A 12826-nucleotide genomic window follows, 5' to 3' on the forward strand; every position below is an offset into this window, starting at 1 on the left:
TCCAAGGAGATGTACCATATATTTTGAATTATTTTCTTAAAAAACTATACACCTTATATCTAGAAACGGAGGGAGTATTATTTATGATAGAGCATTGTTTTGGTGTGTTTTATTTGTGGACTTTTCTGCAGTTTTCTAAAGGACCGTGCTATCTAGGGCACGTGTCCTAAAAGTGCGTCCCATATCACTCGTAACTAGTTAAATGTCAGTGCGTTATTACGGTTCAATTTATTTTATATTATACTAACGGAAATTATTGGCTTTCAATTCATCCTCCTTAGTTAAAGAAGAAGAGGCTCTCTATATTAAGATTTTGATTTACATTATAACAAAAACTTATGACAAAGGACGGGTCGTCTAAAACATAAAACAAAATACTTTCCTACAAAAATTGAAAGATGTGTATGAAATGGAACAAAATTACTACTCCCTATTACGTGACGACTTCCCCACTTCATGGGATGCTACTACGGTGAGGCGTATCGGCCCTATCCGTGACGCCCGCATGCAGGAGAAGCGCCCAGACGAGCGTGACGAACTCGCCGCCACGGCCCATGGCCTCGACGTGGCCCTTGACGTTCTGCGACGGCGCGACGAACAGCACCATCTCCGACCAGAAGTCGGCCAGGAACCGCCACGCCGCCGCCTCTTCGCCCACGTACGCTTCCACCAGGAGCCGCCCAAGCTCGGCGCCGCGGCGCAGCACCTTGTCCCGAGAGCCCGCGCTCAGCTCCTTCACAAGCCGCTCGTACCTCTCCGCGGCGGACTCGCTGGCGCCGTCGGCGACGTCCTCCCCCAGCGCCGCCTTCACGTCCTCCGCCACTTCCTTGTACCGTTTCTCGGTCCACGCGGTGCTGTCCGGCAGCAACCCCGGAGCGGCCGCCACCAGGTATGAGAAGTAGTGCGACAGGTGGCAGGCCGCGGTCTTGTCGGCCGCCGCCAACGTTGGGCACGCCGTGTGCGAGTACTTCATCTCGAAGAGCCTCGTGCCGATGTGGCAAGCGAGGATATGCTCCGTGGTGCTGCTTAAGGTTTCCTGGGTGCCGTTGGCCGGCCACGCCCAGGCCGAGGCGGCCATGCCGCTAACTGCGAATCTCGGCGCCGCCGTGCCGCCTCCTTTGTCCAGTCCCCCATAGCTGATCTTGAGCGACCTGAGCACCGCATCCTTCACGGCCGGCGAGACTTGCACGGACCTCATCAGCCCCGCGCGCCCGTAAAGTTTGTCCGAGAAGAGCCCGGATCGCTTGCCGAAACGCCGGGGCTCCAGCACCGAGTTCTGCCCGATCTTGTTGCGCCAGCGCTTGGCAGGCTTGAGCCGCAGCACGGCCTCCAGCACCGCCTGCGTGAATCCCGGCGACGGCGAGCCATGTCCGATGTAGGTACCAAGCAAGGCCATTTTGGTCCAGTTGGAGCAGACGCCGGCCGTGATCTCGCAGGTCTCCGTGAGAACGGTGGCGAACAAGAGGAAGAGAGTGATCAGGTAGTTTGCATTTTGCGCCAGCTCGGCATCGGACAGCGGACCCGTTTTGTTGAAGACGATCACTCTAGAGTCGTGATACACATATCCCACGCCGATAGCTCCGGCGATGATGAGGACGGAGAGGAGGTAGCTGAGGGCGGCGCACCAGCCGCTGAAGGAGCACAGCGGGAGCGCGGAGTAGAAGAAATCACTGGCGAACCAGAGCTCGTCCACCAGAACTCGGAACACGCGGTCGGCATCAGCGCCTCCTTTGCCGGACGCGTCCAAGCCTCTGAGCACGAAGTCGAGGGCGCTGCTGGTCCCTTCCTCGGCGATGGGGTACCCCGATAGCCGCCGCCGGAGGTTCTTGAAGAGGGAGAAGGAGAGGCAGAGGTCCCTCAGCTCCAGGTGCTTGCCGAGGAGGCCGTCGCCGTGATCGGACTGCCGCCACACGCGGTCGAGCGTCACGAGGGCGCCGAGCTTGTTATCGATGGCGCCGCGATTGATGCGGTAGCCCTCGGGGGTAGCCTCGACGTCATCCTTGTTCTCCCCCATCACCAGGTAAGGGGGCACGTGTCCATGGCCCTCCACGGCGCCTTCCTCGACGAGCTGCGCCATGTAGCCGGACACGAGCCGCGCGTTCTTGCCGACGGCGTAGGAGTCGCTCGCCAGGAAGAAGGCGACCAGCTTGAGCACCACCTTGGCAAAGCCGAGGAGAAAGAACACGACGAAGATGGATTTTCTAGCAAATCCCAGCCATTCTGCCTCCGGCATGCAGACGACGATTAGCCACGCCACGAAGGCGTACTTAGCGAGGAGCTCAACGGGGATCCGGACCTTCTGACCGTCGACGCTGACGTCTCCGGTGGAAGGCGTGGCGGCGGCGGTGGCTGCGGAGGCCGCGGCGGTGTCGGCTTTGCCCCTGATGATAACCATGATCACTGCCCACAGGAGGATCGTCCACATGATCTGGACCTCCGGACTCTCGCCGCCTTTCGGGAATGGCGCGCAGTCCGCCGGATTGATCTCTTCGCAGTACTGTTCATGTCGGTCTCGGTCCGTCTTCCTCTGCTGCAGCAAGGCGGAGATGGCGGAGGAGGCGAGGGGGATGAAGGCGACGGAGGCGCCCCAGACGAAGAAGCGGAGCGCCGGGTGGCGGCAGCGGCGACCGTACGTGCTAAGTGCCACCAGCAGAATGGCGAGCACGGCGGAGCCGACCGTCCCGAGGAGAACTAGCAAACTCACAGGTTGGGGGGACGCCATTGGAGGAGGAGCAGACTGCAACATGTTTAGCTTTTGGTTAGCTAGCTTATCAGTGCTGCTGTGCGTGGTGGTGGTGGTCTGTGTTGATGAATTTGAGCGTCTTCCTGGCGCCCATTTATAGGCGCCCATTTGTGTCATGGCATGGATGTCGGCAGCACCCGCCTAAGTACCAAACTTGACAAGGTAAGCATGCATGTGACATGGGCGAGGCCAAAAAACATATAAATTGTTGGTGTCATTATTCGCTCAAAATTTACCAAACGATGGTGCTTGCATGGGTTGATGGAGTCAAACCATGCGCAAACTGGAACTCTGGCCAACGCTCAGCTTAACTGAAAATGAGCCAAGCTATATGCATCTGGTGTGTTTCCCTCCCTTTCATAATTCTTGTTGTACTACCTCCACTCCGCAAAACAAGGCGTATAATTTTTTTTTCCAAAAGTCAAACGATGTAAACTTTTCCAATTTATTAGAAAAAACTATTAACATCTATCATGCAAAATCAATGTCGTTAGGTACATCACGACATAAATATTCATATTATATCTACATCATGTCATAGTTATTAATAGATTTTTTCTAAAAGCTTGGTAAAACTCTATATAATTTGACTTCAGAAAAATTTATATGCCTTGTTTTAAGTGTATCATTTTGCTAGTTATAGGTCGACCAAGAATTAACTTAGCTCTAGTTCGACTCAAGAACCGTTAGATTTGTATTGTGATTCGTGCATATGAGAACTGCGCATGTATATGCAATTGCCTATCTTTTTTTTTCCATTTGCACATGAATTGCATATGAAATTGGTGACCTAATTTAGTTCCCGGTCGACTGAGAACTACTTGTGTCTTAAATATATACAGTGGAGTCATGTCCAAGAAATAGATAGTTTCAAAATATAAGAGATAGTGTTTCTGGACGTAATTTACATAACCCAATTCTCAAATGGATGTATGCCGATGTCTATATGATATGAACTGTTGTTAATATGCCGAATCAGAAGTAAGCTACATGTCTATTTGTGATGTAAATATGGGGTATGTATCTTTTCATTGTAGAGATATGCAACACAAAGCATTGGATTTCTATTTCAGAGAGCATACCCGAGAAGTTTTTATAGAATCGGCTCCCAGTTGTGGTACACAAAGTCCCAGTCGGCTCCGATTTAGCTTAGGGAAGTCGGGTTTAACGAAGCGTTAGTCACCATAGCCAGGTATGGAACTACCTACAAATTATTAAATGTAGTTTTAGCTTCATTTTTTTGAAAGAAATGAGGTAGGGGCAAGCTATGCATTCCTAGAGACTTGAACCCGAGTGGCTAGATTGTACGTCCACTTTCCTAACCAAGTGAGACAGACTCATGTTTTTAGCTTGGTCTGATATAGATAGTTGCCATATAAGATATTAATGGTTATTGTTAAAACCAATTATAAAGCTTTGTTTTGCTTCCCCTCCACCTCCTTCTTAGCCTCGCCGTTAGTGGGTGCATTATTGGTCTTCCTTTTTTTATTTCAATAACTTATAAAGGCAACAACTCAATTGCATTTATTTTGTGAATCTGTTTCAAATTAAATGGGACCGCATCTCCTAATACTTGGGCTTCATCATATATATTTTTCTTCGGGTATGGTTGTGACATCCTGGCCGATGGCTTAATAGGATTGATAGGATACTCATACCAATGAGTTTCTAACTTCTTTTTCCGAAAACTCATCTCCAAAGAACTCCAAGGTTAAGCAAGCTTGGCCAGAAATGATTTGAAGATGCGTAACCAGCCGGGAAGTTGATTCCGGGTGCAATGGGTGAGGATAAAGTGCGCAGAAAAAGCTAGTATTGATCTGTAAGGCTACCCTAGAGATCCTAGAGAGATGCAAGGGTTAACAGGCCTGACCGGGGATGTCCTGGATGTTACAATGGGCTTCATCGTATACTAAAGCCATGCCTCTTGAACTGATATTTGAAAGGATGTGAGTTTTTTTTTTTGTTTTTGATATGGGACCGGTGCCCTAGCCTCTGCATCAGTCGATGCACATGGCCAAAATTTAATTGAAAGGACACAATTATAGTGTTGACGTTGTGTATCCATATATTGCAATTGTTTGCTAAGGCGGGCTGGATGTCACAAAAAAATTGTTTCAAAAAATAAGTAAAAAAGAAGAAGTTTGAATGATTCTTAGGTCATATGCACAATAATGTCATCGCTCCAGTTATTTGTGGACGTGCATGAATTGACATCGATGGCACTGGAATACAACAAATACTACATATACGGAGATTTTCTTTAGATCGAAAGGGTCATGCAGACTCCAGAACATCGCATATACAAAAGTCAAATGCAAGCAAGTCGGCTTGAGGTCGATGTCACTAAAAATGAATTCATCACTTGACCCGTACACATCACACTGACATATCCATATGTCCTATAAAAGCATCTCCAAGCCAGACACGAGCCATGTTACTATTGTGTAACTTCAGTTTTTTGAAGTGGTCATCGTATGTGATTGTAATAAGTTACACATAGTTTCAGGTAATTTTTTATTTAACAGAAAACACATACATCAATCTTCTTTCTCCAATTACAAGTTACAACTCACAAGAATTGGTGTTCTTTTTACAACCAGTCTCACGCGCATCATCTCACCTGACTTGGTAGCCGTCGATTGCTCTGGTGCCCCCTCCCTCCAGCTCCTTGGCTGTGAAAAATTGGTGCTGCTCCAGCTTTTGAAACAAATACGCAGAGTTGGTTCCGTGAAACAGAAAAATGCGGAGCGGGTAATTTATGTCTCACTGCCACTAATAAGTGACCAAAACATTATGCATGTCTTATCTCTCTCCTCCCTCCTTTTCTGGGTGTCGTTTCCTATTCGACGGTACCCGGAGGAGAGATCCTCACGGAGGGGGGAAGAAGTAGGGGGCATAGGACGGAGAGCTCTCGGGACGGTGTTACGCGATTTACCCAGCTTCGGAACACCTGCTCAAGGACAGGGTCTACTGCTGCTTGTCTAGAATTATCTGGGCACTTTCGCGTTGTTACAATGAGTTGTGGTTGTGCCTCTAGTGCTCCCAGGATCCGGTTTATAAAGGCGCCATGATCTAGGGTTTCTACGGAGAGTCCTAGCCAGAATACAAGATGCCTAACTATGGAACATGCATTGCCATGCACATCAAGGATCCACCTAGATCTAATCTTGCCGTCATGGATCCGGATACTTCATGGGCCTCCATGGATCCGCCTACTTGCATAGGTCGGTTGGGATCCGGCTCCTGCTCCTGGGATGGACTTCATCCATCTTCTATCAACAGCAACTGGGCCGCCCGATGGGCCATATGCCACACCACAATCTGTGGGCCACCCAGGCTTGCCGGATCTAGACCATGTCGTTGGCATGCCCATAAAGTATACCCACAACACCGGGCATGTTTCCCAACGCCCAATATTTCCCAATTTGACTTCATCGCAACACGATTCACGTCCACCGCCAGCGAATCAAGGTCATCGGCAAACGAATCGACGTACCATTCATCGGAGTTGAACTTGTCCGATCCATTCTCGCCGCCGCGCAAATCAAGTTATAGCTCTCTGCCGTCGCCAGGATCTTGTTGTCATCGCCACTACGCCCACGCCACCTCATCCAGGACGAAGCTGAAGCGGGCGGAGGTGGACTACGAGTCCATGAAGCGATGTTGTGAGGTGCTGACCGAGGAGAACCGGTTGCTGCAAAAGGAGGTGTGGGAGCTCCGCGCGCTCAAGCTCGTCTCGCAGAACTATTGCAGCACATATCAATCGTTCTTGATTTCTTCTTTCTTGGGAAAATTGTTCTTGATTTCTTCTTTATTGGGAAAATGATTATTGGAAGAGAACTACTAATGTGTCAAGTGTAGTAGAACAGCAGCAGCTTGAGCCAGTGGGTCGGAAATAAACCGCCACTCCATGTTTTTCTGTTTCGTGAAATTTCCTTCACGTATTTTTACTAAAAGCTGGAACAACTTCAATTTTTTCAGAACCGTGGAGCTGAGGAGGAAGACACCGGAGCACACCTTCGTCCGTTGGCATTAGTTTTTTTTACCTTGGCTACGGCGGGCTTATGCGAGCCTGAACACTTTATAAACGAACCTCACAAGATAGTACAAGGGGAGCATTTCTAGTTTTTAGAGGACATAGAGGGAGGAGGGGGGACCCCCAGGGCAGGTCGTACCCATTACACCAATTATTAAGAACAGAGGAGGAGGAAGGGGTGGTACATCTATGAGCCCAAAGTCTAACATCTGCAAAGCATCGGCGAACAACTAAGGAAATGTCTTCTTCGACACCATCAAAAGTTCGGGCATGCCTTCTGTTCCAGATATTCCACGCAGTGGAGGTGTTGATGGTGGTCTCTTCATAGCTAATCTGGATGCGAGTGGAGTGGGAAAAGAGGTCAGGGAAACATTTGGAGAGGGGTGTCTCCAAGCCAAAGGTCAGACCAGAAGGTTTTAGAGCCCCCATCTCCAACATTAACTTTGGAAATGGCTCGAAAGGTCTGGAGGCCCGAAGCAAATATCTTTCCAAACCGGAGTGTCGAGACGATGTGTATCCCCAAGATCTCTAGAAGGACCCCAACCATACACACGACGAACCAGCAGGCCCAGGGAGCAATAGTATTGGAGTGGGGCTCGGTGAGGAATTTTGCAAGAAGAGCAGAGTTCTGAGAATTGTTAGAGAGGACACCCAACCCTCCATGTTTCTTGGGGATGCAGACCTTATCCCAGGCAACCAAGCACTGCCCACCATTACAGGTCTCCTCTCCGGTCCTGAGAAAAGTACAACCGCTTTTATCGATAGCCTTGACCACAGCGGCCGGAAGAAGGCCGGCTCCCATGGCGTGGGCAAGCATGGCGGTGAGGACGGAGTTGACCAAGATAAGCCGCCACCTATAGGGAGACATCTACCCCTCCAACCGGAGAGGCACATGCTTGAGGAACGACGAGATGGCATCCCACGGTATGATTGTTGCACCCCCATGGGGCTCTCACAGGCGTTTGGATTTTGGGCCGTCCGATCGAGCTGACGTGGCGCGATCTCGGCCGGCCGTTCGTCCAGGGCGCTGAGGCCCTCCCGCAGACCCACTTTTTATCCATGGGTCGTGTAAAGCCCGCCTGGCCCAGTCGTGCGAGGAGAAACGAGCGCCCCAGCCACACCCACGCCCGCGCCGCTTCGTTCTCCCTCTTCCTCGTGAGAGGCGGCGGCTGCTGCGCCTCCTCCCCCAATCCCTCGCCCGGCGGCGCCGCTCCGCCTCCCTTGCCGCCCGCCGCTCCGCGCCCCCACTCCGCGCCCGTCCTCCGCGCCCGCCCTCGTCGCCCGCCGCCGCCTCCAGCCGCCGCCTCGCCATCCTCCCCTTCCTCTCCCCTCGCGCCCGCATCCCCGTCGCCGCACGCCTCTCTCCCTCTCCTTCTCTCCCCGCACCGCCGGTTGAGAGCGGGAGCGGCGCTGCCGCAAGTGGAACACGTCGCGAGCGCCGAGGAGAGGCGCCGCCGGTGGAGCCGCCGCAAGTGGAGCGCGGGGGAGAGGCACCGCCGGTGGAGTGCGTCGCGGGAGTGGGAGCGGCGCCGCCGGTGGAGCTCGTCGCGGGCGCGGGAGCGGCGACGCTGGTAGAGCGTGCTGCGAGCGCGTGGGGGTGGCATGGGCCGCCAACGCGGGCAAGGGGTGGCGCAGTCGGCCTCCGCCGCCGCCCCTCTCCACCTCGTCGTGGTCCCAAGCTCTTCGTCCCATGGCTAGATGGAAGGTCTCAAGACCCAGGTGAGCTTCTTCTCCTTCTGATTTTGTGGATCCGCTATCTGGCTTGATTGGATTGGGATCTGGGCCGTGAGGGATTGTTTTAGTTGTTGTTTTACCTAGATTTGGTGACGGGAGTTGAGAAATCTGAGGATCTCATCTTTCTGCTGATATGCTTGAGAGCAAATGAATTCATCTGACTGTGATACTTCCGTATGAACAACATCCACTGATATTTCATATTCTCAAGGAACATAAATTCTCACTAAATATTTGTTGAATTTTATTGGGTGGAAGGTTACTGTTGTTTGGACCATGGCATCACAGATTGCGGACTCTGATCTTGCTGCCAATTAATGGCCATGAGTTTGAGGTAAAATCCTTCTTTGCATTTCCTAATATATAAGGTCTTACGGCTAATACATTCACTTATCTCTGGTAGTTTTTGTAATGACACGTCCTTATTGATATTTCAGGCCATGGTCTACTTTTGAGTATGATTAATTCTAAAAAGGATATCTTTGGTACGGTGTCACTTTAATTTTCTCCAAAAGGTATTCACTCAATCCCATAACATTGGATATTAGATGCGCTGTCTAGAATAAAAAAAATATATAACTATGTATTGAATATGTGCATCCTTTTCTCCTATTTATATGCATATACTACTGCGTATAGCACAAGGTTCTTGTGGAAATCCATTTTGTAGTTAAGCTTACTGGTTGTCTAAAAGCTAGAAAATTCTAACAATTTTAAAGCATATATATAGCGGCACACGTCCTTAAATTATGTTCCTCGGTCTGTGTGTATATCATTTGTATGTGCTTATTCACAGCTCGTGTTGTAGATAGATTGGTTCAGAGATTTATGCAAGATTATAAACTGCCATACTGCTTAGCGAAACATGGTATGAACTAATAATTTTATTATATAATGGATCATCTTCGTCTTTGTAAGCATAGATTCGACTGTGAAAAAGAAGTCACAATTGTTGTTTCGTGTTAACCTTATATGAAAGGACTTTCTTGATTGGAAACACCGTTTAGGAGCATTACGTCGCTCAGGCTCTCTCTCTGTCTATCTATCTCTGTTGTGATATCTTTTCTTCATGCGGCTTGTTGGACTCGGTGGTTATGTGCAATGGATGAACTTTTTGTGCAATCTACATTTATGGTAAGAAGTGCCCGCAGGATGGATTTACCACTTGTGGAGGCTTCCTTTTTAGATGGATTTACCATTAGTGGAGGCTTCCTTTTTAGATGGATTTACCACTTGTTGAATGCTGTTTATTTCTGTAGGTTAATAGGAGCTATATGAAAAGTAGATCTTACATTTTTTCGTTGTAAAATTAAATTTATGATGATGAATCAGTTGTGCTTACAGGTATTCAATTGCGTATGATTTCCCTATTGCACCGAGCTAAGGCGGATCACGCCAGCGTTGCGTCGGTGAGTCTTTTGCTGCTGCTCCTGTTCCTACTCAAAGTTTTGTGTTTTTCTTGATGGATGTTGGTGGTGGTGTGCAGGGAAGAAAACATCGGCGTTCGGCGTGCTGTCTCCAGTATCGGTCTTGCCCATCAAGAGTAGGTTTGTTCTGCTGATCAAGAGCGTGGTGAGCAAGGCATTAAGGATGCCAGCAAATTGTCTCTGAGTAAATTATTGGTGAAGTTTGTGGTAGTCGGCCATGTCCTGGCAGCACCTGGGGACAAGGTATCGGCATCGGTGGTCTCGCCGGCTCCACATTGTCCTAGGTATGCTTGATTCAACCTGAACTTTTATTTTTATTATTTCAGCAACCGTCTGAAAATCTTCGGCTGTTGTGGTTTGCAAAATTTAATCTCAGTATCTTCCTATTTTTGTTTATGCAGAATTATTGGTGGAAGAAGCATCAATTTGTCCGAGCTTGACGCCGGATCTTTATTTGCTATGTCCATGCGCAGGCCACCTCTCTCGCTGCTGGTTTGCTGCCGCACTCCGTCTCTCCTCTCCTCGGTGCTCAACCCGAGGAGCGTGGGACATTGTTGCACGCCCCTTTTCCGTCCTCTGGCTGAGGTACAAGCGCAGGCGGGTCTGGCAGATGACGGCCAGGTTCTGGCTGATTGTGGGGGTGGTTGTTCTGTGGGGGTCTTTGTTCTTAGCGACAGGGAGAGGAACACCAACCTGAACGCTACAAGTTTTGATCATGGTTGAGGTGAGTTTCCAGTCAATTGGCTTCTCGGTTTCATTAGCTGATTTTGTCATGTTTCGCATTCCATCAAGGACGCATCGTATCTTGCATATGTTTGATGTTTAACCATACAATCTTACTGTTGTAAGGGCCGCTCTGTCCGTGGTCACCGGGAGAGTCATCTCCCTGGTTGTGCTCTTGCCTCAAATCGACCAGCGGATGTTAGACACAGTTTCCTGTGTTGGATCTGACAAGGAGGTGCCAACTCTCTCACCGTGTCTTTCTAACTCTAATAGATGCATCTCAATTTATAGTCCAGAAATTGATTTGTTTTTCTTGTGTGATGAGTAGGTTTGGATTGGCTCTCCTATCTTCTACATCTCCATTTATTTTCGGAAATTGATATGGGTTATCCTTATGTAATGAAACAATTTAGATTAAACATAAACTAAGGTAACTCTATTTTCACTACATCCTACCATTTGACCAAATGTATGCTTGCTCAAAATGTTCTCATTCAGATGCATGTCCGCTTCCCTTTCTCATTTTTTGTCTTATACTGTTTTGGTCTTTTGGTTGAGCAGAGATAGATACAGACCAAAGTTAAGTTGTTTGCTTGAGTAAATTAGGCAGCGGCATGGCCTCTGCCTCCTTATAGTGAGACACTATGAAATGGAAGGTATAAGTATCTGCTAAATCTTTTATAGTGGATCCCTTTATATGTTATGTATCAACAATGTTTCCTTTTGGCAAGGTTAATAATAATTATGTGCCCCGACAAAACTGATTCATCCTCAGTTGTCTGTGCTTCAAGTCTTCTTTGAAAAATGCAAAATTCTTGTGACTGGTGGTGGATTGTGTGTTTAGGTTATATTGTGTAAAATGTAAAAATTGCAAAATCTAACGTGTGTTTAGGTTAGACTATGCTAATTCAATCATATTGGTATTCTCTGGTGTTTCGCTATGGCGGCTTGCGCCCCTTCATATTGTTGGGGCCAATGCGAATTGCATATGGTCATACTGCAATTAGTGTTGCAATCTACTTTTATTTTTGGCTTTTCACACTTCCTCACAATTTTGTGACCATCGGAGCATTGCATATGGTGGCACTGCAATCAATTATGCAGTCCACTTTATTCATGCCATTACGGTAGGTGCGTTATCAAACCGATGGAGTTGTGTTTAGACACCTTTGTTCTCTTTACGATGAGCCTATGGTACATAGATCCTGTGAACTTGGATCTTGATTGCCTTTGTTTTTGATGTTGCTAACATCAAATTCATCAGTGTGAAGTAGGCATGTAAATTTCCCCTTATGCTATATCTTTATCTGCATACATATTTCTGCATTGGTAACTTTGCTTTAGCTGAAAAAAGGCTAGCAAAGTATATTACATTCCGTTGAGAAGAAGAGAGCATATTGTTACTGTTTTACTTGTATGACTAAGCCTGGGCAACAGAGAACAACACGGACCCCTGCAACAGTTCTATTGTTTGCCATCGAACTTTATACTCTACAGTTTACACAATTTATTTCTCCTTCATCTGACCATTTATAGTAGATAAGGTTCCTACTGATGCATTACATATTTGCTAATGCAGACTTGCTACCCTTGGAATGCTGCAGAAACAAGCACACAAGGATTGCTACTGTGTTCTCTATACAATCAATACTGATTGCTGATTTCTTTCTTTATGAGACTAGTTGAATGCCCGTGCTCCGCCACGGCTCTGAATATTTATCGAATTGATCGGAAAAAAACCATATGTATGAAACTAAAAGAGTCAATTGTAACAAGCAAAATTAATGCAATATCAGAAATTCCATAATTATTAGTTAAGCATTAAATATATGAAATTAAAGTTGTAAAATCTAGAGGGAATGAAATTTGGATTTGTGATCGGTAATGCCTACTTTTTTGTGATTTCTACTGTTGCCATGGTCTTCATAATTTGACTTATTTTCTTTGGATTTAATTGTGATAGTGCAAGCAGACCAATTTTTCTGGATTTCCGATAGTGTAAGCCGAGCAAGCATATAGTGTAAGCCGAGCAAGCATATAGTATTTTGTTTTGCCTCCTCATTTATCTTTCATCACTCTTTGTAACGATAACAAGTCAGTAGAAAATAGAATAACCCGAATATAAAAACAAAACCTTGTCTAGCTATACATAACATGCATATA

General features: G+C 47.6%; 1 protein-coding gene and 1 long non-coding RNA gene across 2 annotated transcripts; one reads left to right on the forward strand and one right to left on the reverse strand.

The window, feature by feature from the left end:
- Positions 1 to 302: 302 nt before the first annotated feature.
- LOC127315951 (uncharacterized) lies at positions 303 to 2795 on the reverse strand. Its single transcript, XM_051346381.2, has one exon. The coding sequence runs from the start codon at positions 2744 to 2746 to the stop codon at positions 455 to 457; it is 2292 nt and encodes a 763-aa protein (XP_051202341.2). The 5' UTR covers positions 2747 to 2795; the 3' UTR covers positions 303 to 454.
- A 7217-nt stretch (positions 2796 to 10012) lies between these two features.
- LOC127317192 (uncharacterized) lies at positions 10013 to 11778 on the forward strand. The gene is made up of 5 exons (XR_007860976.1): positions 10013 to 10224; positions 10342 to 10664; positions 10790 to 10898; positions 10992 to 11093; positions 11225 to 11778. It is a non-coding gene; the product is annotated as an uncharacterized lncRNA (long non-coding RNA).
- The last annotated feature ends 1048 nt before the right edge of the window (positions 11779 to 12826 follow it).

The sequence above is a fragment of the Lolium perenne genome, chromosome 7, assembly GCF_019359855.2.
Source record: "Lolium perenne isolate Kyuss_39 chromosome 7, Kyuss_2.0, whole genome shotgun sequence".
In the NCBI taxonomy this organism is placed as follows: domain Eukaryota; kingdom Viridiplantae; phylum Streptophyta; class Magnoliopsida; order Poales; family Poaceae; genus Lolium; species Lolium perenne.